We start from the raw sequence: 27,933 nt of genomic DNA, 5'->3' as shown, positions 1-27,933 counted from the left end.
TTGCAATAATCCAGACGGAACTTGATGTTCGGCTTTGACTTGCTGACATGTTAATCACTTGGACACAAATTCATTAATGCTTCGTTTCATCCCTGGTTACCAATACCGATCTTTTAAATTCATATACATCTTGGTTCCACCCGAGTGCATTGTCAATGGACTGCAATGAGCCTCTGTCAATAAATCTTTCTTCAACTCTTCATCGTCTGGTATCACAATTCTTTCTTTATAATACAATTTCCCATTAGACTTCACCTCAAAATCCTTACTTTCTTTATTCTTTACTTGCTCTATTCTTTTCAAACATATTTCATCTTGGCTTTGCAATTCTCCTATTCTGTCAAACCATGATGGTTTAAGTTTTAACTCTGCACATACACCACCGTCTCCAGTCAAAGATAACCTTGCATCCATAGCTCGTAAAGCTGCAAACGTTTTTCTACTCAAAGCATCTGCTACCACGTAAGCCTTTCCAGGATTATAGTCAATTATTATATCATAATCTCTCAAAAACTCAACCCATCTCCTTTGTCTCAAATTAAGCTCTTTTTGAGTCATCGGGTATTTCAAGATCTTATGATCTGTATACAAGTATCATTGTTCTCCATACATATAATGACGCCAAATCTTGAGAGCGAACACCATTGCAGCCATTTCTATATCATGGGTGGGGTAATTCTTTTCATGTGGTTTCAACTGTCTCGATGCATACGCTACCACCTTACCTTCTTGCATTAATACACACCCCAACCCATTGTGGGACGCGTCACTGTATACTACAAAATTCTTGCTAGATTCCGGGTGAACTAATACATGAGTTTCTGTCATAATTCTCTTTAAAGCTTCAAAAATTTCTTGATATTCAGAAGTCCAAACAAACGGTACATTCTTTCTCATCAGCTTCGTTAAAGGCAGCACTATCATTGAAAAGTTCTTAACGAATCTTCGATAATAACCGGCAAGTCCAAGGAAACTCTGAACTTCGGATACATTCTTTGGAACTTCCCAATCCATTATAGATTTTACCTTTTGAGGGTCCACTCGAATCCCATCTGCAAAGATCACATGCCCCAAGAAAATTACTTCATTTAACCAAAATTCACATTTGGACAATTTGGCATAAAGCTTCTTATCTCTGAGAATTTACAAAACTATTCGCAAATGTGTGTTATGCTCTTCAATGGACTTCGAGTAAACCAATATGTCATCAATAAAGACAACAACAAACTGGTCCAAATAGGGATGAAAAATCTTGTTCATGAGATCCATGAAAGCAACAGGTGCATTCGTTACTCCAAATGGCATTACAATAAATTCATAGTGACTGTATCTCGTTCTGAAAGCCGTCTTCGGAATATCTTTCTCCTGAATCTTCAATTGGTGATAACCCAAACGTAGATCGATCTTCAAAAACACCAAAGCTCCTTTTAGCTGATCAAACAAGTCATCAATGCACGAGAGGGGATACTTATTCTTGATGGTCACCTTATTAAGCTGTCGATAATCAATGCAGAGACGCATTGACCCATCATTCTTCTTAACAAATAACACCGGAGCTCCCCAAGGTGACACACTTGGTCGAATAAATCCCTTCTCTAACAACTCTTGCAATTGATTCTTTAACTCTTGCAATTCTTTCAGATCCATCCAATAAGGTACCATTGCAATCAGAGTTGTTCCCGGCATTACTTCAATTTAAAATTCTACATCTCTATCTGGAGGTAATTCTGGCAATTAAGCAGGGAAAACATCAGGGAATTCCCGAACTATTGAAATCTCATCTAATCCTTTCTCTTTAGCTCTTGTATCTATCACATTTGCAAGAAAACATTGACATCCTTGTAGCAATAGCTTCTTAGCAGACATTAATGATATTGCATTTGCTAAAGGATTAAACCTTTCACTGATCACACTTATTTCTGTTCCTCTTGGACTCTTCAGGGTTATCTTTTTCGATCTGCAATTAACATCCCCATAGTAACGAAACAACCAAACCATTCCCAAAATCACTTCAAACTCGTCAAAGGGTAATTCCATCAGATTAGCAGGGAATTCAATTCCCTGAATCTTTATGGGATACCCCTTACAGACTTTGTTTACCCGAGCATTATGGCCTAAAGGATTTATTACTATAATCTCATTACTCATAGCTTCTAAGGGAATCCTTAATTCATTTACTAACTTACTTGTAATATAAGAATAATTAGAACTCAGATCAATCAATACCAATACTAATTTATCATACAGCTAGAAAGTACCTGCTATAATATCGGGATCATCACAGCCTTCACTTGTCTTTAAATTGTATACCCGTGTGGTTGACCGGACTTCAGGTTGAGCGGATGATTCAGATCGGTTCCTTCCTCTACCTCTTCTTCGTCCTCTTTGTGAGGCAGAACCAACTCTCTCCGATGGTGCAGGTTCACCAACCATCAACGAACAATCCCAGATAAAATGTCCAGCATTTCTGCATCAGAAACAAGTCCCAGCAATCATCCGACAGGCCCCAAAATGGTTTTTCCCACAATACTAACACTGTCTTGCTTGAGCCTGGTTGGATCTCCCAGCACCAGATCCCACTGACTGTTTCTGTCTAGGCCTTGCCTGACTTGCTCCCCTAGCAGATGATGCAACTGATTCTGATCTAACTTGTGATCGAAATACTGAGTCTCTTCCTCTTTTTGGTGGTGCTGAGCTAGAAGAAGCAGTTGTCCTCTTTGATGTCTGAACTCTTGAGTCCCCAAATCTCTCATTCTGAGCCATTTCAAGAGCCTTTGCATGATTGATCACCTCTTGGAACGAGGACAAATTCAATACTATCAGCATCTCTTTCAATCTAGGGCGTAAGGCCTCCACAAACCATTCACACGCATCTTTTTCAGTAGGAAAAAGCTCAGATGCAAATCGACTCAGCTTGTTGAACTCGCATTCATACTCATATACAGAGCGGTTCATCTATTTCAAGTTTATAAACTCCTGCTTCATCTGCCGAATAAATTGATCTCCAATGTACTTGTTTTTAAATTCATCTAAGAACAAAGACCAAGTCAACTGATCACTGGACATCCTCATGGTGACGTTCGTCCACCATATTCTCGCCTGAACCCTCAGTAACGAGACAAGTCCATCTAATTTCTCCACTTCAGAGCAGTGGAGACCATCCAACATGATTTTCAAATCATTTAACCAAAGATCCACCGCAACCGGACCTTCCTCAGATTCTCCCTTAAGTTCGGGAGCTCCCAAACTTCTCAACTCTTTTGCTACATTCATTCTTTGAATTGATAGGGCAGGAGGTTGAAGATGCGTCAGAATAGCGTCCAACGTCCTGAAGAAAGTGTCTTGGTCTTGTACAGGCACTCCCTGAGATGTCTGTCCTTCACCTTGCCTGACCAGGGCAGGTGAATTACTTAACCATGCAGTTTATATCACTATGTTCCTTACCTGTAAGCATAATATATTAACATTCATGAATTCATATTAATAAGATTATTGGCCCATGATGCCATACTGAGAACCTAAGGTATGTGAGTACTGTGAGGTTGTGCACTATGTTGTCACCACAGCTCGTATAAACGTACCGAAGTGCCACGTAGAATTACACCGAAGTGCCGCGTAGAATTGCACCGTAGTGCCATATAAGATTGTCCCTAAGGACCGCGTAGATAATTCCTTAAGAATCATATACATATGCCAAAGATCAAGTATGTGTCTCAAAAGACCTCACACATGTTCCAAAGAATACATATATGTCCCGCTACTCTTGGCATGCCAACTATACCTATAGTTCTCATCTACATAACATGGGATTTTACCATATTACATAGTATATCACATAGACATATCATTTCCTTACCTTCATCACATGGCTCATATAACTTTGCATACATATTCATTTAAAACATTCTACACAATGCACATAGTATGAATTCATATCATGCTTCACAATATGAAATGAATCATGCATCAATGTATTGAATCTAGACTTCTCATAAGTCTAGAACTAAATATATCGTTATAATCATGTTATGCATATGCACTCACCTATATTTCCTTGCTTTTTCCTCGATCGATCTTAATAGGCAATTGTTCTGGAACTTGTTTAGGCTTTGTATCTACATAGTAATTCATTGATACTTATCAGTATACTAATTAATATATTTTAAACTATCATTTCTTGGGCTAAAAGAAAAGCCATTTTCATCTTTTAATGAAGGTATGCATCGATGCACTACACCATATATCGATGCATCCCTTGACGGGTGCATTGATGCACTATCTATGCATCGATACATAAATCCTATTCGATGTTTGTATTTAAGGGGGTGCATCGATGCACTACTTGTGCATCGATGCCCTACTTGTGCATCGATGCACTTCATGTGCATCGATACACCTTGAATAATTTCTGGGATTTATCCTTGATGCATCAGTACACATTGAATGTGCATAGATGCACATAGCCTAGAAATATTATTTTGAGAACGAAAATCTCTTTATAATCCTCTCAACACTTCATAATTCACCTCATTTTATATCCCTAACTTGCATGCACTTACTTAAACTAATTATTATCCATTCAATACTTATAAAACATAAAAATCCAATCCTCCATATGGAATTTAAGAATCTCACTCAATTTCCAACATGTTCTAATTTTAATTCTAACACTTCCTATTCCTTAATTAGCTTGATGACAAGTCAAATCCCACTTCTAATTCTTATTATGAACTATATTCCAAGATTTCACTTTTCTACTTCCTTTCTTTAATCCTTCCTAACTCCATCATCTTTTGATTTTAAGATAACCTAAGCTTTCCTTAAGCTTAGTTATCATCTAATGATCAATAAGCAACCTTAAATTCATCAAGAATTTTATTAACAAGAAATCTCACCTTTTGCTTGGCTTCACGATGGAGAAGAAGAATGAAGAAGAAGAGAAGTATGGAAACTTTGGTTCTCTCCAATAGCTTCCACGTGTATAAAATATCCTCAACTAATATTTAATTATTTCCCTTATTAAAATACTCATTTACCCCTTTAGTTCCTTCTTCTTTGTTAATTGATCATACACAAAACATTTCAATTAATTCTTTGAACTTTTCAATTTATCCAATTTGGTCACTAAATTTTTAAATCTCATAATTTAATCACTAACCCGGTATGGAGGATGTTACAAATCATATTATACATTAATCAAGCAATATACACAAATCATGTAATCCATTTTATATAACATGTCACACAAATACATATCACATACAGTGTATTTATTTTATGTCTCTATTAGCCCATGTATACTTTTGAAAACTAAAGATATGTGATTACATAAAGTTTGTGCACATATACTGTCACCACAGCTCGTATAATTCCCACTAAGGGCACATAGGATTTATCCCGAAAGACCGCGTAGAAATGTCCCGAATGACTACATAGATGTCTCGAATGACCACATATAACACATATGTCCCGAAGGACCACTCCTTAAGGACCACATACATATTTAAATGGATCAAATAGGTGTACCGAAGTATCACATATATATTCCAAAGGATTACATATATGTCCCGAAGGACCACGTAGAACCCTCGACTCTTGGCATGCCAACTATACCGCTAGCTCTCATAACAAATGACATGGGCATTATCTTTTATGTTTATCACATATACATATTCATATCACACAGTCATATAAGTTCATAGTTTCATATCACATATATCATGTAACATTCTCGTAGAGTCTCATATCCCATTATTACATATATGTTATCTCACATTTTCTTGTATTCATATAGACATGTAATCACATATATCACTTTCACATACCTGTTTTTTCATATATCTTATTTCTTATGATCACATAACTTATTATCACACGTAGCTCATGGTCACATGATTTATCACTCATACATGCATTCACATAGTTCACATATAAAGATGTACTCAATATCTAGACATATGCACTTACGTATATACATCTAGCACTATATCACTACATGTTTATGTTCTGATACTCATATAACCTAATATCATAATTAGACTCATTACAAGTCTTAATTCCCTAACATAACTTACGCTGAATATCTTGTACTCCCCTTGGTCTCACTTGACAATACCAATATCTTGTTTCTCTCTCGAATCTTACTCTGACGGCCTATTCGAACTTTGCTTTAGATCAATATCTACATGAATATACAATCCAATGAATATCGGAATTCATAATACTATAAAAGATTTATACCAATGCAATTAAATAAAACACTAATTTCAATTTCCCAACTCAAGTAGTATCGGTACTACAAGCACATGACTGATACTTCTATGCTAGTAGTATCGATACCCTTCTACGGTATCGATACCCGTTTTTTATTCTATAATTTCCTTTAAAGAATGGTACGAATACCTACCAATTTGTATCGATACCCATGGTATCGATACTCTTTCTTCAGTATCAATACCTCATGAAGATTTATCACTCTTCTTCCTTATGGTATCGATACTGTTCATGCAGTATTGATACCCTATGCATAATTTTCTCATAAATTGTCTTGTAGTATCGGTACTAACTCAACCAGTATCAATACTACTACCCAAAATATATTTCCTTAAACCCGAAAATTCCAACACTTTACCTCAATCTCTACTTATTTGATTTTCTCCATGCCTTTAAACTCAACTATATATATTTAAACCCTCTTTTACCACTATAACACTTCATTATATTCAATATCTCACTATAACTCTTGAATTAAAGAATTTCTCTAAACTTTCAATGTGTTCCAAATTCATTTCTAATGCTTTAAACTTCTTAATCCTTCTTATGATAAGTCAAATTTATCACTAAAACTTCAAAATCCTCATCATACCAATAATTCATTTCTACACCCTTATAATAATCCCTTTTCTAATTATCTCTTCTTATTGTTTTGGTCTTATATAAGCTTTCCTCAAGCTTATATAATACCCAAAGAATAAAACCCAACTTAAAAATCTAAGAATTAAACAGCTAATATTAAACTCATCTTTACAATGAAGCTTACGAGAAGAAGAAGAAAGCAAGAGTAAAAGGCTTCTAGAAATCTCTCCCAAAAACCATTGTGTTTATCTCTTAATAAAGGAAACAAAATATCCTTTAAGCTAAAAAGACCATAATATCCTTCACTCTTTCCATATTTACTATTTAATCCAATACCACAATATTCATATTTAAGTCCTTAAACTTTCAATTTTTCTTAAATTGGTCACTAAATTTTAAAAACTTTCATTTCAGTCACTAGTCCAATTTTTGGGGTGTTACATGGTAAGTATCGAAATTTAAAGTCAAAGTTTCGATACCTAAGTTTCAATACTTGTCGTGAAATATATTCAACTTGGGAAGATAAAACACTCGTAAGAATTTAGGTTGAAATCTGAAATGTTACTAGCATCAACCTAAAATGTTATATGCTTGGTAACATTTAAGGTTGTAAACCTAAATACCATCAATATTAAATTGGAATTAATTTAGAAATTTAGATAACATTTTAGGTTACAACAAATTTTTTTTACCAATTTTAAATTGGTATGAGTAACATTTTAAGTTGATAATTGATAATAAAACACATCTAATTACTAACAAAAAAATATTAGAAAAATTACAAAATCGATAACATTTTCATTATATCAACTTAAAAAATTACATCACTGGCCAATTTGGGAATGCTTCTAGCAATGGAAAAACGATTTTTCTACTCTCTAAGTAATGTTAAACACTCAAATATTGATTTAAAATCATGGTTGGATAAATGATTTTAATCTAACCTAAACTCAAATTTGTAGCTTTTATTGTGGAAAATCACTTTTGAGTGAAATTATATTTTTATGCTCAAATACTGTATTTTCAATTTATAACATAATGTCTAAAATGACCATTTTATCTTTTTAAAATCATTTTTAACGATAACCTAAACAATTAAATTTTAAATTATACTTTTCAAAAATATTATTTTCTAGAGCTGTTAATTTTATTAAAAATAAAAAATATCCAAATTAAAATAAAGTTTTACAACCACAAACGTAAAGTAAACATATAATAAATATATTTTACTAAATCCAAGAAAACTAGTCACTTAACATCATATAAGGACCGAAAAAAGTTAAAAAAAATCTAACCAAATAAACTCAAACAAAATATATATATGAACAAATTTGACTATATCAATAAACAAACTATAAATGAAAGGCTTAAATGCACCATTGCCCCCTGAATTATACCGTTTGTATCGAGTTGTCCATTAAAGTATTTTTCGAAACTTTTTCCCCCTAAAGTTTAAGTCGTTACCTCATTTGCCCCAAACTATTAACTTAGTTAAAAAACACATGGGTAAATTACATATTTAGTCACTTAACTATTTATGCGGTTCTATTTGAGTTACCAAACTATTTTTTTTTCAAAATCATCACTAAACTTAAGTTTTTGTTACATTTTGGTCATCCAATTTAGTTCAATTTATTTTTTAAACTTTTAATGTATAAGAATTCATTTATATTATTATTTTCACCCAACACATAAATTTAATTTACAACAATAAATAATATTATAAGGTAATTAATAAACAAACTATTAAATTGTATGTAACTAAAATTATATTATTAATTATTTAATTAAAATATCATAAACGAGAATAGCACTACGTATGACGAAATACTGATCACCTTAATCCCATGTAGCCCAATCTATTTGCTTGTCGATCTCACATACATCATCAACAACACTATAAAAAATTTATGAGTATAAAATATAAAAATCAATTTTTTTGAAGTTATGAGATTTTATTTTGAAATTAAAAATATATTAATTATGTTTTAAAAAAATTAAATTGACATATTTAGAAAACCTATAAAATCCCTAATCTCTCATTTTTCCTCTTATTTCTTTCCTATCATTTATTCCTCATATTTCACTGACATTCACCATCGCTTGCACTATCTACATCGCCATTGATTGACGTCTTTAAGTTTTTTTTAAAAAAAAAACTTTCTTCTCTTGAGGTATATTTATTTTTACTGGTTTAGTTGTTTCTTTTTTCAAATATTTTCCTATTTTATTTGAATTGTTTGGAAAACGTAGATCTTGCCATGGGAAATCACTTGCAAAAGCCATGATTCCATCTTTTTCTGGGGTGGATTTCTTTAAAATTTGGATGCAACTTTAATAGTTATTTTTTGCTTAAATTTTGGTTTGGTTTCAAAAAAAAATTGTTGTCAATTTTATTATTTATTATTTACTTTATATATTATTTACGTTACATATAGCTTAATATATTATTTATTATTCATTGTATAGTATTATTTATTATTACAAATTAAATTTATATGTGGAGTAAAAAATATGATATAAATGAATTATTATATATTATAAATTTAAAAAATAAAGTGAATCGAATTGGGTGACCAAAACGTAACAAAAACTTAAGTTTAGTGATGATTTTGAAGAAAAAAAGTTGGATAACTCAAACAAAACCGCATAAATAATTAAGTGACTAAATATGTAATTTTTTCACTTTTTTTTTAATAGAATTAATGATTTAAGAGAAATAAAGTAACGATTTAAACTTTATGGACAAAACATCTTAAAAAATACTTTAAGGAACAATTCAATATAAACGATATAGTTTAGAAGTTAATGGTGCATTTAAGCCAAAATGAAAATAAAACTATTGAAAGACAAACTACACATTAGAACAATAGTGAATAGTAAGTAGGGAGTGATAATAAAATAAAATTGGGGCTTACCTTTTAATCACCGCAATTATAATATATACAAACCCTTTCTCTCTCCCTCCCTTTCTCACACCCTTCGTCCTCAACAAACCAAATGAAACTTCTGGTCGTCCATTTCCTCTACAAATGAACCCTTTCCTTCTTTCCCTCCACCATTAAACAAAGATTAACATGGGCAAAGCTTCCAAGTGGTTCCGCAGTATTCTCGGTCTAAAAAAACCCGACCCTCACAACCAACCTTCTTCTTCTTCCCCCAAATCACCCCATAAAGACAAACGCCGTTGGACTTTCGTCAAATCCTACCGCGAAAAGGACTCCACCAACAGCAGCGGAAACGATAATGTCAACTTACCGTCGTCGCTAAACGGGCGTCAGCGGCAACCGAAAGACTCTGTTTCTGTAGTTGAAAGGAAACGCGGGTGTGAAGTAGAGGATCCTAACAGGCACGCCATAGCTGTTGCTGCCGCTACCGCCGCCGTTTCCGAAGCGGCAGTTGTTGCCGCTGAAGCTGCCGCAGCGGTGGTTAGGCTCACCAGTAGCAGTGGCAGGTGCGCGCGTGAACCGACAGCTCACATTAGCAGCAGCAAAGAGTTAGCTGCGCTTAAGATACAATCCACATTTCGTGGATACCTGGTTAGTTTCCTTTCCTCCCTAGTTTCTTCATCTTTTCTACCAGTTAATCTGCTCGTCTTTTCAATTACTGCTTGATTTTGATGAAAATTTTCTGGGATTAACAAATAACAACCAGCTTGACATGTGTTGTCGGTGCTCGTTTTAATCACCCGACTTCCGATTCCAAGGCGTTGAACCTTCCTTTGATTTTCTTTAGTAAAAAAAACAGAGCACGAAAACATGTATTGTTCCCACTACTTAATTTAGTTAATCTACAACATTCGCATTAACAAACGTCGTCGTTTTGAAGTTCGTCCTCCTTCCCCGTCAAGTGGTAGCTAAAGAAACTACCTACCGACCTTCCATTTTCTTACGCCTGCGTTGTTTCTCTCATGTCGTTTATCACCAGAAAAGAGAAAAAGCATTACCATTTTTAAATTACAATAAAAACATGTATGTATGTATGTGTGCGTGCGTATGTCGTTGCTATGCTCTCCTCCCCAGAAAAAAATTACCCTGCATGATCTCTGCCAATATTATCTGCAAACTTTTACTTTAGAAAGTTTTTTTACTATTTCATAGTCATGGTTGACCAAAGAGCACCCCTCCCCATACAAAAAATATCCCTGTTTGATCTCTTCCAATATCTTCTTACTTTTACTTTAGAAAGTTTCCCTACTATTTCAGTCATGGCGATTCCAAGCATTTAGTTGGGCGGTGGAGACTTTAGTTTATGAGGTTATTGGGTGATTGAGTAACTACATACTATTTCTGGGATTCTTTTGGTAACCTTTCGTTGTGTAGTACTAGTACCTTAGGGTACATTTGGTTTACAGAATGTAAGATTATCAGAGAATATGATTACTGTGAATGTTGTATTTTGTGTTTGGTTGGTTTAGCAGGAATGTAAAATTACCGTGTTTGGTTAAAGAAATATAAGATTATTGAAATGTATATTTGATCAAATTATCTTTATTCTATATCTGTTTTTTAACAAGTTGAAAAATATTTATATATTTTCTTTTAAAAAATTAAATTCATAAAATTTATATTTTAGTTTACAAAATTGAAAATATAAAAAGGTTTAATGAAAGGGTAAAATTTTATTTTAACTCCTAAACTGCATATAAAATTTTAATTATAAACTTTTTTATAAATCTAAAATAGTTTAAGGATAAATTTATAATTTAATCTTCGAAGAATTTTTATTATTCAATGACAGAAGAAGAATATTTTTGGAAAAAAAATTAAGGGCATTTTAGTCTAAAACGCCGGTAATCCAACAATACCTAAGGAAAGGGAGGTAATGACATTCCCGGTAATATACCCCAAAAAATATACTATTGATAATAAAATATTATCGAGAATGAGATTCCCAGCCAACCAAACATGGAAATGTAGATTTCATTCTCATGGGAATCTCACATTCTTTGATCCAAACACCCCTTAAAGTATAGTAAGTTGAGAGAATGATTTAATTTTGGGTGGCAAATAATGTTGATTAGTTAGTTTTATTTGTGTCTAATTGTTGAAACCTTTCAAGGGAAGTCCAACTACTCTTGTGCCAGTCTCAATAATTTATTATCTTACCAAATAAAGAATCAGCTCAATTTTCAGCATTTTCTGATCACAAGACTTTGAATGCAATGGAACCTTTTCTGAGATTTGGATGATCATATCTTTGGGTTGAACTCTTCTGGGTAATTGCAAAATTTGTGATATCTGGAAGGGGTGGGTCCAAAACCATTGAAAAAGTTTGTCGTGGGTAGGGGTGCTTATCGAGCGAGTTGGTCAGTATTCAATTCGTGCTCGTTAAAAAAAATTGTTGCTTGGCTCGACTCTTTGCTCGTTAAGCTCGTTAAATTTTTGCTCGATTTATGGTCATTAAAAAATCTCGTTGCTCGACTCGCTGCTCGTTAAGCTCATTGCTCGTTAAACTCATTGAAATTTTATCTTGTTTTTTAACAATAAATAAAATCTACTAATATTATATAGAACTTAATATAAACATAAATTAATAGATTTAATAAAAAATTATCAAAGGAATGTATGAAACAATTTTAAAGTCTAAACTTCAAAGCAACAATTCACAAATACATTAAATAATAATTAGGGTTTTATTTGGGTGTAGTAAAATAATAATTATTAATTAATAATTTATATTTATATTATTTACTAGAAAATTAATAGATTAGTAATTTATCATGTTTTTTATCTATCAGTAAATTAGTAATTTTTAAAATGAAATAATTTTTTAAGATAATTACTAAAATTATAAAAAAAATTAACGAACTGCTCGCAAATTTATCGAGTCGAGTTGGACTTTGTTCGACTCAACTCGTTAAGATCTCGAGTTGAGCTCGAGTTCGAGTTAAGTCAACCCGAGTTAAGTTTTGATAGAGTCGAGTTCGAATTACTCACGAGCTGTTCAACTCATTAAACACATGAGCTGTTCAACTCATTAAACACATGAGTTGTTCAACTCATTAAGCATCCGTACTTGTGGGCAACACTGAAGATATATGTGACAGAGCTTTTGAAAGGTTGAAAACCTGTGTTTTTATGTTAAACCCTTAATTATATTTTAAATCTCGTTTATCTAAAGTAACCAAAATGAATTTGTATGACTTTTTGGAGATTGTTAAGCATAATTAGGAAGCATTTGCTGGGGGTATGCGGTCCTTTCATATTACATCAGATTTTTTTATTGTTTTGGGAAAATCCAGTACTACTGGTATACTAATTACTATGACTATCTATCATCTTCATGGCGCCTGTGAGCTTTTAAATTTTTCATGCTGCTAGTACTTGGTTTTCAACATTTCCCATGGCGCCAGATTTTAAAAACATAATAAATTTGTTTATTTAATGGTTCAATGTGGTCCTGGTTCCTTGTTTTTGAACCATGGGTTGCCAGGCCTTTGTGAACGCCCTTTTTTCCTGGGCAGCTACCTCCTTGCCTTTTTCAGTTACTTTTATTGTTTCTGCTGCATTAATATGATTACATGATGCTATTTACTTGATAGAAAATGGAGTATTTTGCTGATAACATGATTATAATGAGTATTCATTCACCCTAGGATGTTTTTGTCAAATGATCTTGATTGCTTGCCTAATTATACTTTTTTTTTTATGTTGTAACCTATGTAGGCAAGAAGGGCATTGCGAGCACTAAAAGGGTTAGTGAGGCTTCAAGCATTGTTTAGAGGTCATATAGAGAGGAAAAGAACTGCAGAATGGCTAAGAAGGATGCAAGCATTATTGAGAGCACAAGAACGTGCACGTGCTGGCAGGACTCAAATTTCCGAGTCTTCACAATTGAGCTGCAAATCTTCGCAATTCCATCATAAGGTAATGGCCGGAATCTGTTCTTCCCTCCCTCTCTTGAAATTTCTCAGGGGAATTTTTTCTGCAAAGTACACCTGCTTGCTTCATGGACTGTGGGCTCCTTTACTTTAAACCTATAGACAACTTTTAATGCTCATGAAAGAATTTAAGACTTTTAAGTGAAGTCGGTTGATGCTTGATAAAAGTAAAGTCAACTCTGCAGAAATTATGACAGGTTGTTGTGATGCATCCATACATGAATCTCTGAGTAAATAATATACACATACATATAGTTTTATACTAAAAAAATAAATTTTCTTTGAAGAAAACTTGGCCAAAATTATGGGACCATCTTTTAACATAGAAACTGTCATTTTCTTGGAGGTGCATGTTGATTACCACTAATGGTGAACTGTCATCTTATATGTTTATCTTTTAAGTGTTATGATCTTGAAACTTATTTCTCAAAGGCAATTTGGTGTGCATAATTATCAGTTGGATTGGTTGGATTTAATGCATGTGCACCTTTTTCCTTGCACATTAAATTGATGTAAGCCTGTCTACTTTGCAATTGTCGGTGGCCATGAAATATTCTTCTTTTGTGTAGGATCCAGCAACTCCTGAAAAGTTTGAGCATGAAATTCGGTCTAAGGGTACAAAATATGAACAATCATCAATGCTGAAGGTATGGTCTTCACATCTGTCTGAACATGGGAGTTTTAAATTTCCAAGGGAGCTTTGTGTGTACCATTTGGCATTTGCTTAATAAACTTTTTCATCAGAGAAATGGGTCGAAGTCGAGCGGAAGGACTGTTGATAATCATGAGAGATTACAACCGGGTTGGCATCGCCGGAGTGATGAACAATCATGGGACCGACGAATGCATTCAACAAGAATTAGTCCTAGTGATGACGAAAAGAGTGACAAGATCCTCGAGGTCGATACAGGGAAATCCAACTTCATATCTAAACGAAGAAACCTGCTTCACTCAACACACCTTGCCCTGAGTTCTGATCTATGTAGCTGTAGTTTCACTAATTCTAGAGACTCTCACCAAGCAGTACCTAGTCTTTCATCTGGTGAAGTTCAGTCTTTAACTCCATGGAAGTTGTCTGACGCAGTAGAGGAAAGCCCTTACTGCATTGCTGCTGATGATAATAGTCCACAATTCTATTCCGCATCTTCGAAAGGCGGTGGTTCTAAGAGAAGCCCTTTCACATCTGCAAAGAGTGACGGGTCAAGAAGCTATCTAAGCGGTTACTCCGACCACCCGAATTACATGTCCTACACTGAATCATCAAAGGCTAAGGTAAGGCCATTTAGTGCCCCAAAACAAAGGCCTCAATATGAGAGATCCAGTTCAACAAAAAGGTATTCCATTCATGGTTTTGGTGAAATGAAATCAAATACAAAGAGGTCATCCCTGCATGCAAATTTCGCCAGCAAAGCCTACCCTGGTTCAGGTCGCTTGGACAGGCTAGGAATGCCTGTTGGATATAGATACTAAATAATGGTTTGGCGCATGAGCATGCACCTTGGTGGTGTATCATATATTGCTAACTAAGCTAATTAAAGTCTTTTCACCATTTTGGTTAAGGCATGTTTAGGTTTAATGAGGGCCCTGACCTAGCTAAGCTACTGTATGCATCTTTTATGGTTTAGTGCATGTGACTTCCAGGTTTAAAAGAAAATGGGGTTTAATCATCATACTTGTTATTTTATCATCATACTTTGTTATTTATCCTTCTTTTTACTATTGCTTTTTAATCAGAGGTGATTAAACTAATGCAAGGTTTGCTTGCTGACAAAACTATAAGGGGGTGTTTGGTTCAAGGATTGTGGCATTCTCATAGGATAGGAATCCTAAATTCCTATGTTTGGTTGATCGGGAATCTATTTCCCGGTAATGTTTTATTACCGATAGTAGATTTTTTGGGGAATGTCATTACCTTCCTTCCCTTAGATATTATAATATTATCGGGGTTTTGGATTAAAATGCCTTTAAATTTTTATTTTTTTTCAAAAATATATTTTTTCTGTCATTGAATAATAAAAATTCTACGAAGGTTAAATTACAAATTTATCCTTAAATTATTTTAGATTTATAAAAAAATCTATAATTAAAATTTTATATGAAGTTCAGGGGTTAAAAAAATCTACCCTTTCATTAAACCTTTTTTATATTTTTAATTTTATAAAAAAATTATATAAATATTATGAATTTAATTTTTTAAAGAAAATATATAAATATTTTATAATTTTTAATATTATACAAATATATAATAAGGATAATTTGGTTAAATATACATTCCAATAATCTTTTATTCCTTTAACCAAACACGGTAATCTTACATTCCTGCTAAATCAACCAAACACAAAATACAACATTCCCTGATAATCTTTTATTCCCACTGGTAATCTTACATTTCGTGAACCAAACGCACCCTAAAGAATTAGCTAAACTATAGTTGTTAAAGCTTTGTCTTTTTTTTTAATTAATTTGGGGGTAGGGGTGAGCTTCAATCGAGTCGAAGTCAAGTAAAAAAAAATCGAATTATTCAAGTTAGCGAGTCTTATTTTATAATTCGAAGTTGATTTGAAATTTTTTCAAGTTGAGAAGAGTCAAATTTTCGAGTTTCTGTTTAAATTTGATTATAAATATTTATAATATTATCATATTATTTGATTCTATTTTAAATGAGTTTTTTTATTACCATATACAAATATATATTATTTCATATTTTTTTCACATCTAATATAAATATATTATAAAAAGTCAATAGACTTGACTTAAACTTAAAATCAATCAACTAATTATTAAAAAATTTGAATTACTATTCGAGTTATTTGAGTTGTGTATTTTACAATCGAGTTGATTTGAATTTGAAAATTTTTCGAGTCGAGTTTTACTTAACCTTAATATGGGAGTAGATACAAGGTAATGTTTGTTTAAAAATAACTTTTTACCATTGGATATTGAGCATTCATGTTCTTGGCATTTATGTGCTCGAACACGAAACCTCATAAAATAATAATATTTTTTTATCATATAGATGTCTTAGTTCGTCAAATTTTATCATTTTAAATAGTAGAAATCATATTTGACAACTGGGAAGTAAGTGAAAAACGTACAGAATTTTAAATTTATGAAAGCAACAAGCCCCCACTTGGATTATGTGGGGGTAGGAAATTAAATATTTAGGCGGTAGTGATGTCGGTGGTGTGCTAAGTTTCACAAACATAACATTTCAGTCATGTAGTTATGTCGTACGATATTGAATAGGATAATTTTTAGATAAATAGTCTTTTCTAACATAGATCACATAGATCTCAAATTAACTCGTCATGAAGTTAAACCACATTGACTAAAATTTTTTTATCAATTCATTAGTCGATCCCACGGTAATTTATCTAAATAGACAAATCACATATTAATCTCAAACAATAATATAACCCTAAAGCCTAAAATACTCTTGGAAGGAAGATCTCGTGGGGCATAACGGATGTTAGGTTGCAACCCTACTCCTCAACCAAGAGTGTGATATAGGACCCACGAGCCCTAAACCATCCCTAGATATAATCCTAGAGAGATATCGTACCGTCCACTTGATCTCGATTCTCGTACACCTAAGCTACACATGAGCCTAGAAGAAAGTCGCTTGCACTATAGTAGCTCCAAATGCTAGCTCAGAGTGAGGAAATAGTGAAGACCCAACATCAGTTCACTTTCCCCTAAAGAGCTAAAAATATTTACCAGTTATGACACCAGTAGACGTTGGAACGTCTGAAACTAGGCCATCCCCTTGACAGGCCTTCCATTTCTATTCTTCAAGCTTTTCTCTTGACTCACGATCGTATCTACTCGGTCTATCATCATGTTATTGTCAGGGTAATTTCATGGAAATGAGGCGTCCCTGACACTAAACTGACCTACAAATTGAAGATCCTGGTCATATTACGCTCTCACACAGGTATTACAGAGGAGGAAGTCAAAATATTACACTACTAACTTTGAAATGTCTTTATACTCTATAAGTGAACAAGAAATTGAATAAATAAAAAATAAAATTTAATAGTAATATTTAAATGTTTGAAAATTAGTGGATGCGTCGGAATTTGCATGTTAATGAGGGGAGGTTGGCACCGGGTGGCATCTGATACGTGCATGTTCATCTAGGGATGGGCATGGAAGCCGAATCGGGTGGGTTTTGATCCAACCCGACTTGACCTGATCGGGTTAGATTTATTTTAAAAAAATAGGTTCGGGTCGGATCGAGTCGATTTTTTTTAAATGTGATATTCAGGCCGGGTTAGATTTGGGTTTAGGGTAAAAATATCTGACTTGAAAAAAATATAATTTTACCTTATATATTTAAGAATAATTACAATAACACCCCTCTATATATTATTTTTTTTAATTAAGTCACTGTTTTATTGAATAAAAATAATTTTTTTACTATTTCGAGTCGGGTAGGGTCGGATTCGGATTTTCTCTCAAAAAATCGGGTCGGGATCGGGTCACATATATTTTTCGGGTCGGATCAGGTCGGGTGAATGATACAAAAATTTCGGGTCGGGTTGGCCAAAACCGACCCATGCCCATCCCTATATTCATCGACTCATCAATCAGTCACCAGTCTATCGATCATTCACCTACCGATTGAAATAAATAGATGTTGGTATTTAAGGATTTAGGGTTCAAATTTAGGAATTTTGAGGGTTCAAAATCAAGATTAACAGTAATTGGTGGGTGAATAAATGGGAGTCATTGTGGGTGACAATGACGGTCAGGTGGAGTAGATACTTTAGGATTAAGAATTTGTTATTTTTTTTATTTTAGAAACTTTTTGCGAAATTTGAAAAAATAATAATTTTTTTTTAATTTTATTAAAATACCACCGGTCACATTCTAAATGGTTGATAATTTATTTTTAACATCTGTTACGATTGAGACACATCAATAATATCATTAAAAAATGTTAGACATGTATATAAACATATAGCAACTCGAAGAAATTAACAAATTAATAAAATCGTAAAGAAATACATTCTTGATTCTTCAAAAAGATTTTTTTTAGAAACTCATGATATCATATTGATATGTGATACAAATTAATAATAGAGAAAATAACCTCAGTGACCGAAAATGTCTTATAATATACGATTTTAACCAACTTTTTTTGGATTTGCCAAAATGACCAACAAATTTGCAACGCGATCTCCAATTTTGCAACCCAGTTTCTATTTTCGCAACGCGAATTTGTAAATCGCAACACGGAAGTCAAATTTGCAACGCGATAGTCAAATTTGCAACACAAAAGACAAATTCGCAACGCGAATTTGTAAATCGCAACACAGAAGTCAAATTCGTAACACAAAAGTCAAATTCGCAACGCGGAATTTCAAATTCGCAACTGAATTTCAAATTTGCAACACGAATTTAATTTCGCAACAGGTTTTAGTTTTGCAACACAAATGTTTTGGGTATATAACAATGCAGCAACAATAACTCATAACCTAAATCCCTAAATCGCAACTCATTCCATCTTCATCTATCACTCTTTTTGGCGACATCCGTTCCTATATCCAACGACATCCTTCCCCATCTCTAATTTTTTTACATAATTTTATTTCTATATAATTTTTCAATGATTTCTCTCCCAAATTATCAATTATCAACTTAATAAAGGTATGTTTTTCTCTAAGTTAGTGATGATATCTAGTTTATAGCTCGTTTGTTTAGTAAATTAATTTACAATTTGTAGAATGAAATCATCTAATGTTGATCATGTTTGGATAGATTTGTGTTTTGGAGGGTCATGGGAGAATGTTCATGGTGTTTTACAATATGTTCCTTTACCCATGAATCTTCAACTAAAACTGTCATTAAAAAAGTTAACTTATGAAACTCTAATGTTACGTGTTGCAAAGAAATTGAATTTAGAACCTCTAAGTGGATTTAGGTTATCTTATCAGAGAAAATGTAAAGTTTATTTGTTAACCGACAATGAAGATGTTGAACGATTCATTGCTTACATTAGTGTTTCGCAAGAAGATGGTGTTACATTGTATGTTGTTGAACCTAGAAGTAGTGAAGTTGGGTCAGTAGCGGGTAGTAATCAACTAAGTTCTTCAACCCAAAATTTAATGGTTCCACCACAATTTCATCACCAAGCAAATTTTGTTTCACCACATTTACAATACCAAACACAATATCAAACACAATCTCAAAACCCACAACCTTTTCCTAATCCAAATCCCAATCAACTTTCAGCACCAAATTCCAATTTTTGTATTGACCAGTTAGACGATTATGAGCCAACAGAAAAAAATTATGAGTACTAGTCAGTATTCGAAATTTGATCTTGGTCAATACCCGGACTTTGATCTTGGTCAATACTCAGATTTTGATGATGTGATGGAAGAAGAAACAGACCTTGCATGTAATGATTTTGATATTGGTCAATACCCAAATTTTGATAATGAAACAGCCATTGCCGAGGAAGATGTTGTTGATGATAATGAGGAGGAAGTTACAACTGTGAATGAACATGTTGAACATCCATTCTGTAATTCATATAACCCTGAAGAAGAAAAAGAAGAAGAAAAAGTCCCCGAAGAAAGAAAAAAGAATAAAATGCCACATGAGTATAACTGGAATATGCCAGAATTACTTCAGATACCGGAAGAAGAGTTGGTAAAGATAGCAGTTGATTGTTACACAAAAGTTATTCGTATCAAGAAAGATGATTGTTTTGATACAAAGGAAGACTTGAGGATGGCTTTGTATACGAAATGTGTGGAAGATGGCTATCAACTAAAAGTTAACAAATCAAGCAAAGATCGTTTCGAAACAAGGTGTATGATTGACAAAAACTATACGTGGCGTATGATTGCAAAGAGGATAAAAGATTGCGAAATGTTTCAAGTTATGACTTTTATTGATAAACATACATGTTCAAGAACCCAAGTTTTTCCTCACCATAGACAGGCAAACAAAAAGGTGTTGGGTGGTTTTCTGGCTAAGTTCATGTTTTTGAATGGAAGGGTATATTGGGGACATGAAATTATGACTGACATGAATACTCGGTTTAAGATTAGTATCTCATATTCTTAAGCTTGGAGAGCCAAATGTTATGCCTTGGAATTGTTGAGGGGGTCGCCAGAAGCATCGTTTGCCCAACTTCCGGCTTATTGTCACAATTTAAAGCTGAAAAATCCTGGGTCGGTAACTCATATCAAAACAGATAGAGATGAACGCTTTGAGTTGCTGTTTATCGCCATTGGTGCTGCTGTTAGTAAATAATTATAATTTTGTTGACTTATTTTTGTTAGTTGCATGCATTTCACATTTAAATGATTATATTTCTTGTGTATATGATTTTGTAGATTCGTTCGTTTATTACTTGCATGCACCCAGTTATTATAGTTGACGGAGCACATTTGAAAGGTTGATACCTTGGAGTAAACTTATTAGCAGTAGCCATGGATGCTAACAATGGGATACTGCCAATAGCTTACGGGGTTGGCAAATCTGAAATCTCTGATTCATGGACATGGTTTATGGGGCATCTTAGGGATTGTATAGGTCCTATTAGCAATCTGACAATCATATCCGATAGGGCAAACTCAATTGACAACGCTGTTAGAAGGTGTTTCCCAGATACTTTTCATGGACTTTGTGGTGTTCATTTGTACAGAAATCTAAAATCAAGGTCTGCTGGTATAAAAAATCACAAATGGACATACTGGAAGGGTGTAAAAGCTTATCGAGAAGTGGGTTTTATAAACATATAAATTGTTTAAGACGTGTTTTGCCTCAATGTGCTCAAACACTAGAAGATGTCGGGTTTGAAAGATGGTCAAGAGTACATCAACTTGGAGCAAGGTATGGTTTCATGACGTCTAATAGTACAGAATCAATCAACGCTCTAAGTCGTCATTCCCAAAAATTACCCATTACTATGTTAATGGAGTTTTTTCGAGCCTTTATTCAACAGTGGTACTACAAGAAAAGAAACCATGCATGTATTATTTCTTTAAATTCGTAACTTATCATATATTTTATTAAGTATTATTTATTTAAATTTACAGGAACATTGGAACGTCGTGTTACACCATGGACTGAAAAAAAAGATAACGAAACGTGTTGTGAAGTCAACGTCATGGAGAGTTGAACCATGTTCAAACACTTTGTTTGAAGTATTGGATAACAACTTAAATAGGCTTGTCGATCTAAATGCAAAGATGTATAGTTGTAAGAAATGGCAAACATCTGGTTATCCGTGTGGCCATGTTATAAAAGTTGCTCTTCATCTAAACCAAGATGATTCAAGCGCATACGCTATGGATTGCTACACTACAGAAGTATATCGACAGACTTATGTCGAGATTGTCTACCCATGTCCACATCCTTCTGAGTGGGACATACTAGATGACTTACAAACAGTTTTGCCATCAGTCATGGACAGCAGGCTACCTGCCCGACCAAAAAATCACGATCGTATACCGTCTAAGGGTGAAGAGAAGAGGATATCGACATGTAGTCGGTGCAAGGAAAGTGGTCATACAAGGTTGACCTGTGGATCACCAGTACCATCACAATCATCTTTTCCTCTACCAAAAAATGGATCCTCATCAAAATCCAAAGCTCATATGGTGCCAAGCAAAGGAAATCAAAATCAAAATCCCAATCACAACCGGCTTCACCTTTTTGGACTTATTAACTTAGGTGATTTTTAAATGAAAACGTTGTATTATGTGTATTTTATGTGTGAATGCATACATTTTCAGTTAGACATTCATTAGTAACTTGAGTTGAACATTGCTATGATCTGTTCAGTTGTTATCATGTTGGGATTTTCTCTTGTGTTTGATTGCTTGGATAGTTGTTCTCTTACTTCTTCAAGTGTCCTTAGCTTGTATTTATAGCTTGGAACGTGTTTGATGTTGTATATAACTTGATTTTTATGTTGCGATCAACGCGAAAGTCAAAATCGCAACGCGAAATCGCAAACCGAATTTGACTTTCGCGTTGTGAATTTGACTATTGCAACGCTTATTTCACATTGCGAATTTGACTATCGCGTTGTACATTATTTGAACATTGTTATGGGTACATTATTTGGAAAATAATGTTTCGGACTTCGTTAGAAATAACCCTTTTTCATCGAATTAATTTCATTTTTGTGGGTACATTATTTGAACATTGTTATGTATAAATTTGTTATGTATGTATGTTTTGGTTTGATTATATTGTATGTATATTTTCATTCAGATGAGATGGGTTGTGTATAACAAAACAATCTATCTCTTCCATGTGAGTACTTTATTCCAACCATGTGACAAGTGTGACAACCCCATTAACTCACAACTCAGCTTTGGACTCAATCAATATTGTCTTTTAGCTTGATGGTTCATAAAGCATGTTACTTGAACAATATGAATCAATTATGCAATTTCCATGTTCAATTTAACACTGCATTTCAAATTTATTTCATATGTAATTGGAGTTTGAATTTAAATTTCAATTTGAGTTTGAATTTCAATATCAATTTCGGCTCCACTATAAATATTAGCCCAAGCCAATATGCATGTTATCATTAATTATTCCTAATTTCCATTGTTTTTTTTTCAACTTTAAACGCGAGGGAAATCCCGACCATCGTAATTTTTGGTCAAATTTAAAGTGTCAGAAACGTTTCGGGCATATGATCTGGGTGGTATACGAGAAATGCAACAAATGGCAACTAAAAATACTGATAATTGAGGGCTACAACTTGTAATAATAACAAAAATAATAAGTATGAAATGCTTCCGAGTACCACCCAAATCATAAGTCTGAAATGCTTCCCATACTCATCAAAATCCAAAGCTCATATGGTGCCAAGCAAAAGGAAATCAAAATCCAAATCTCATATGGTGCCAAGCAAAAGAAAATCAAAATCTACAACTTGAGTTTGAACATTGCTATGATCTGTTCAGTTGTTATCATGTTGGAATTTTCTCTTGTGTTTGATTGCTTGGATAGTTGTTCTCTTACTTCTTCAAGTGTCATTAGCTTATATTTATAGCTTGGAATGTGTTTGATGTTGTATATACCTTGATGTTGTATGTTGCAATCAAAGCGAAAGTCAAATTCGCAACGTGAAATAAGCGTTGCGATAGCCAAATTCGCAACGAAAGTCAAATTCGCAAACCAAAAATCGCGTTGCAAATTTGACTTTCACATTTCGAATTTAACTTTCGCGTTGCGAATTTGTACCTTCAACAGGTCTTTTTTGCCTTCAAACATATTGCAGATTGAATTTTTTAGAAATAACAAATCAACTTTTACAAATCAATTAAACAAGCAAAAAAATAATTCTTATTTACACATCAAATTAAACAAATCAACTTTTACAAATAAATTAATCAAAAAATAAATCTTATTTCCTCATCAATTAAACAAATCAACTTTCAATGTAAAATTCAATTAAACAAAGCAAAAAAAGTGTACCCAGACTGTTGTTTATGCACAAATACATCAATTTCACGCAGCTCACTTCAGGATTAACCTGCAGAAACCAAACATTTACTCAAACAACACTTTCTACACATCTAAAACCAACAAACAGCAAATTACTGAATTCTAGGTACTTAACCAAATATTTTCAAACCAATTAAAGAGTATATATGTTAGCAACACTTGCTCAAACTTACCAATTGTTTATACACACTTTCAGCACGCGGATGCAGGTAGGCAGCGTCTCGTATATATCGATCTGGCCATATAATTCCAAAACCACAAGCCTACTGCACATCTATCTCTATCTGTGGGAGGTAGATACTGTTTACTTCTTGTCGTCAAACATTCCAAGCACAAGCATACGAGAGGACCACAATCCCCTCTGGCTCCCTACGTTTGTTGTGGCGCAGTCTCATCTCTGATCATTGTAATTTTGAACTTATTTGGCTTCTTGTTTCCAGAATTTGTCCAATAATCAATCGCATCCAAGTATTTAGCCAAATGATCGCTCCATCCCTTTGTAATAATATCTCTCAAATCAGACAATGATATGTAATTCAACAGGGAGATAAATGTCGTGGCCTCTTGTCGGTCGCCTATCATGAGGTGATGGTGGATAAGAGGCTTGATGATGTGATGAAATAGGTGATGGTAGAGGTGGAGAAGAGGCTCGATCAGGTGATGGCTCCGGGTGTCGAGCTGTAGAATCAGCCCGATCAGGTGATGGCTCTCGAGGTGGGGGTGCTCATCATCCGTCCCATCAAAAAACCGCTTACTAGCTTGCCACCAATCAGTGGCAAGCTCAGCCTCTGTGGGTGTCAGCCTCTGTAATGGATAGTTGGCATCCTAACAATATAAAAGCTCAAACAAAGTTAAACTTGTACTAGTAATAACTTGTTATATATGGTATTGTGTGTTAACTTATATCATTCATCGTCGTATATGGGAGTAACTCTTCCCAATCCAACATGCGGATCTTTTTCCAGGTAATAGCCCTAGGAATATCATTTGATCTTTTTATCGCATATGTTCGCATGCTGGGGAAAGCCTCAAATATCCAAATCTACAAACAATATAATACATAAACATTAGTAATTGTTAAATAATTAATTATAATTTTGGAAACATTATATAGAAATTCTTACCTTAAAGGCCCAAGTAAAGCCTGTCAAAGTATATTTAGAACCATCGCCCCGCAAACTTTTTCGGTCCTCAAAGGCAGACGACAACTTCTTCAAGGTAGCTTTCCATATATATGAACCCCACGAAAACAGGTTCCATGCATTTAGGTCCTCTACCAATAATATTAGGTCCTCGGAGATAGGTTGTCTGCCCTCTTTGCCTAAAAAACCGGCATGCAAAAGTAATAAATGGCATACTCGGACAACATCAAGGTCATCTATCCGAGTAAAACCATCTTTATCAAATAATCTCTTCAAGTCGTCGACGTGTAAACTCGGCTTCGACTTTACCAGCTCAGGAAAAACCCGAGATAACCATGATGGGCGGGTGATATGACTAGTGTACCGACCTACATCATCGTGTCCGAAGCGTAGACCAGTGATTAAGCAAAACTCCTCCCGCCCAAAACAAGTATGTGCTAGAGGAAAATGAAACCATATCTCCTCATCACCACGTTGTATCCCCTCGGGTAGATCGTTAGTCATGGTCTGAAGAAACAAATGTGTCAACATAGCATCTCCACCCGTATGTTGCACTTTCAGCCATGGCCCGAAGCAAGTATCCTCAAACAATTTTCTTTGTAGAGGTGTAAGCGTCAACGCAATTTTAGTGGCTAGGCTTAATTTATTCCTTAAGGTCAATGCAACCAAAACAATTTCTACAAAAACAATAAACATACAGTTAGATATACCAAAAACTACAAATTATACACTATAAACAGACATGATATTAAACAGTGAAAACAAAGACAAATATGTTTCAAACTAGCACGGTATTCACCCAAGTCATTATTCCATCATAGTTCACAAAATGCATCAGATAACATTCCAGAAGTAAGCACTTATATAAACATTTAAAAAGACAACATATAGGTTTAGTGCAGGTTCAAGGATAACATAAAGAGTAGTAGTTTATTCTTGAAACTTAAATTAGCAACACTGTGAAGTTAGTATTTGTCTTTGTTTTTTGGTTGAAGTAATGCAATTCATTCAAGTTTCAATTTGCAGAATAAAAGAAGTTTCTGAAACTTAAATTCGCAACGCGAAAATGAAAATCGCAATGCGAAACTAAAATCGCGTTGCGATTTTTATTTTCACGTTGTGATTTTCGCGTTGTGAATTTGGTGTTGCGATTTAGGGTTTCTTCAACAAAAAGACAAAACAAAAACAACTACTAACTTCACAGGGTTAAAGACTAAACAGTTTAACAGTATTGGCAGCAACCGAATGAATTTACTAAGCAATCTCAGTGAAATGGTTAATCTATATATATTGAAATTACCAGTAAATTTATCATCAATAAGAAAAAAAATAATAATACAAAAATTTCAAAATAAAAATAAGTGATTAAAAAAACTAACCCTCGGTGGTTGATTTTCTATTTCTGACCATGAATGGTTGTGAGGGTTGCTCTGAGAGATTGAGATAGATGAATTTCGTCGGAGATGGGGACGGATGTCGCCGTAGAGAGTGAAAGATGGAGATGGGACTGAGTTGTGATTTAGGGTTTTAGGTTAAAGATAATTTGCGATAATATTGTTTACATTTGTGTTGCGAAATTAATATTGTGTTTCGCGTAAAAACATTTGACTTTCGCGTTGCAAATTTGACTATCGCGTTACGAATTTGACTTCTATGTTACGATTTACAAATTCGCGTTGCGATTTATAGATTCGCGTTGCGAATTTGGAAAATCGCAATGCGATTTACATATTCGCGTTGCGAATTTAGAAACTGGGTTGCGAAATTGGAGTTCGCGTTGCGAATTTGTTGGTCATTTTGGTAAATCCAAAAAAAGTTGGTTAAATTCGTATATTATAAGGCATTTTTGGTCACTGAGGTTATTTTCTCTTAATAATATCATATATTAAAAGTTATCACCATTAATAAAAGTATCAAAATAGTGGATGAAATTGAAATTTATGTAGTAAAATTTCTTTAACTATCAACATGTAATTGAGGTACCAAAATATATATTTAAGCTTAGTGACAACGGGTAAGGGTATCATTAGTCTCCACAGTGCCATTTTGATGTAGGAACACAGCTCAGGTAATGGCACCAGCTGCAATGGTCGTTTCCATTCTCCCCTCTAAACAGCATTACTAACCCCACACTGAAACTGCCATCAACACAAGGAAGTTAAACAAAAATCATCGGCATGACCGGAATCAGTTCACCGGAGGAACCATCGAGACGTTAATAAGATGGCGGTTTCGAAAGCTTACCCACAATGAGTGAAACCGCAGCAATCACACAGAACACGTATTGGTATGACTTATGCTTGGACTTTAAAGGAGCACCAGCAGGAAGATCCTTATGCCCCCACCCGAACTGCGGAGGAAGCAGCAAAACAAACCCAAGTAAAAGCCGGACAAGAAACCTCTGATATGCGCAAAGTTGTCGACATGAGGAAGAATCCCTACTGCCAAGTTTATGGCAATGATGACCACAAGCGTGATCACTGCTGCAGCCTACAATACCAAAGGAAAAAAAAAGTACTTATCTTAAGCTCCAACATGAAGTCAATTACCATTCCAACGGCA

At 34.1% G+C, this 27,933-nt stretch overlaps 1 protein-coding gene and 1 long non-coding RNA gene across 2 annotated transcripts; one reads left to right on the top strand and one right to left on the bottom strand.

The window, feature by feature from the left end:
* Window positions 1-9,900: 9,900 nt before the first annotated feature.
* Window positions 9,901-15,248, top strand: LOC120170983 (protein IQ-DOMAIN 14-like). The gene is made up of 4 exons (XM_039178813.1): window positions 9,901-10,394; window positions 13,524-13,724; window positions 14,308-14,385; window positions 14,483-15,248. Exons 1-4 carry the CDS (start codon window positions 9,933-9,935, stop codon window positions 15,206-15,208), a joined length of 1,467 nt encoding a protein of 488 aa, XP_039034744.1. The 5' UTR covers window positions 9,901-9,932; the 3' UTR covers window positions 15,209-15,248.
* Window positions 11,121-27,733, bottom strand: LOC120170985. The gene is made up of 3 exons (XR_005520832.1): window positions 27,616-27,733; window positions 27,384-27,509; window positions 11,121-11,131 (listed from the first exon to the last, which is right to left on the bottom strand). It is a non-coding gene; the product is annotated as an uncharacterized LOC120170985 (long non-coding RNA).
* Window positions 27,734-27,933: the final 200 nt, after the last annotated feature.

The sequence above is a fragment of the Hibiscus syriacus genome, unplaced genomic scaffold (genome assembly GCF_006381635.1).
Source record: "Hibiscus syriacus cultivar Baekdansim isolate YM2019G1 unplaced genomic scaffold, ASM638163v2 tig00111806_pilon, whole genome shotgun sequence".
Taxonomy (NCBI): domain Eukaryota; kingdom Viridiplantae; phylum Streptophyta; class Magnoliopsida; order Malvales; family Malvaceae; genus Hibiscus; species Hibiscus syriacus.
Note: the sequence above shows the minus strand (reverse complement) of the source record. Positions and strands in the feature narration are given on the sequence as shown.